The sequence below is a fragment of the Notothenia coriiceps genome, unplaced genomic scaffold (assembly GCF_000735185.1).
Source record: "Notothenia coriiceps isolate Sejong01 unplaced genomic scaffold, NC01 NC01_scaffold00018916, whole genome shotgun sequence".
Classification (NCBI taxonomy): Eukaryota; Metazoa; Chordata; class Actinopteri; order Perciformes; family Nototheniidae; genus Notothenia; species Notothenia coriiceps.
This window is the reverse complement of record NW_011351617.1, coordinates 1-1,900: the sequence shown is the minus strand read 5'-3', so window position 1 is coordinate 1,900 and position 1,900 is coordinate 1. Positions and strand designations below refer to the sequence as shown.

Below are 1,900 nucleotides of genomic sequence, written 5' to 3'. Positions count from 1 at the left end.
TCGTTTACTTTTTCCGTCTTTTATATGTAGATATTACTTTTTCTCCATTAATCTCCATCACGTTGTTTCCATAGCAACAACAACTTCCTGTCAACTGTGCTAACTCTCCTTCAAAATAAAAGCATGTCCATATAACATATACAACTGCAACGAAAGTAACACACACAATGCGATATTTTCAATTTCAAAGAACACAAATTGGGTTACATTAACAAATAACTATAAAACAACAATACTGTAGAATGACAAAATGAATGCCGTGAATAAAACGAAATACACGTGTTGAAGTGGTTCGCTGCTGATTACTACGCACCCCCCCCCCCGCCTCGGAACGAATATTCGCTGCCGATTACTACCGAATATCCGGAGCCCAAAAAATGGTATTGGGGACAGCCCTAGTGTGCATAGCTACAGTGTAGTTATGTCGATGAAAGGTCACAGGCTCCTCCAACAGTGCAACACAATAAAACAGATCAAATAGTACAAGTAAATACAATAAAATAGAATATGGTAGAAATAGTGCAGAATACTAAGGATCCGTACGATGCAATTCTTTACCGTGCAGATGTACGACCGTGCCATCAGTACTCCCAACAGCCCGACCAACATGGAGCAGACAGGAAGGAGGAGCTGGGAGGAGCCTGCATGGATGGGGTCATCTCCCCGGGTGCTGAACCATGACATGAAGTCCACAGTGAGCCGGTCTCTGCAGAATCTGCCCACTTCCTCTCATGCTTTTGAACCAGGTGAGGAAAAGTGAAGCTAAATCATTCCCATGTCCTTGTCTCACGTGTCTTTTTATTTTTATTTTTGAGCGGCCTATTTTGTGGTTTAGACTTTCAGCCAGCTGTCATTTTATCTGTTGACAGACCGCCTGCTTGGAGGACTCTTGCTCTTCCTTTACAGTGGGTGTGGGTGTCTTCCTTTACTGTTGTTCAGTAGTGAGTTAGCCAGTTGTAAACATCAGTTAGGTATAGGGCTGCTCGATTATGGCAAAAATCCTAATCTCGATTATTTGGGTCAATAATTGTAATTGCGATTATTAAATGCGATTATTCATTGACTTTGAAAACATCCATTCATTGGAGAAATAAAATGTGAACAGTATGTTTTTAAAAGTTGATTAGCCTGAACTTTAAGTATAATTCAACTGAAAAAGCAAAAAAAAAAAGTAATAATAAAAAAATTATCGTTTTATTTCGATTACGTTGTTTTCGTAATCGTTGCAAGCCATAATCGCGATTTAAAATAGGATTAATTGAGCAGCCCTAGTTAGGTATATATTTTTAGATACTATAGAAGCCCCTATTTAGTATTTGTAGAAAACAAACCCGTGCCTCTTCCGTCTTTTTCCACTTTAACTCCCTTCTATTCAAAACTCCTTATTTTGTAATGGTGTCTAAAGAAGATTTCTCTCATCTCCTTTCTCCTCATCTCCTCAGACTGCCTACGGAGGGCCGTGGGTCGATCAGCTGTGGGCGGCAGCGGCGCCACTCAGTCGGACCTTCAGAAGGCCCGGGTGCGTATGTCGCTGCAGGAACATCTGCTGGACTTCTACCAGAGTAACGTGAACATCCCCACCGAGGAGCAGGCTGTGGCGAGGAGGGCGGCGCTGGACATCTGTGCCGAGCTCCGGGTGTTCCTTCACGCCAAACTGCCCGACATGCCGCTCAGAGAGATGTACCTGAGTGGCAGTCTGTATGACGAACTGCAGGTAAGAGCAAACAGTCTGTGTTTTCTAAATTGCGGTTTTCTATTTTGTTGTGTTTTAAAATGTTTTTACATCATGTATGAGGGTTTTCAGTCTGCGGCTATTTCATTTCAAACCTTTATTTATACAGATGAATCCCATTGAGATCATTGATCTCTTTTTCAAGGGAGACCTGCTCAAGTAGTTCCA

The 1,900-nt window shown here is 41.9% G+C and overlaps 1 protein-coding gene across 1 annotated transcript; it reads left to right on the top strand.

The window, feature by feature from the left end:
• Positions 1-544: 544 nt before the first annotated feature.
• Positions 545-1,714, top strand: LOC104951312 (mitochondrial dynamics protein MID51-like; the record flags this gene model as incomplete). The annotated part of the gene is made up of 2 exons (XM_010777945.1): positions 545-746; positions 1,443-1,714. Coding segments are annotated over exons 1-2 (474 nt in total), but the record flags the coding sequence as incomplete, so codon positions are not given.
• Between the last annotated feature and the right edge of the window lie 186 nt (positions 1,715-1,900).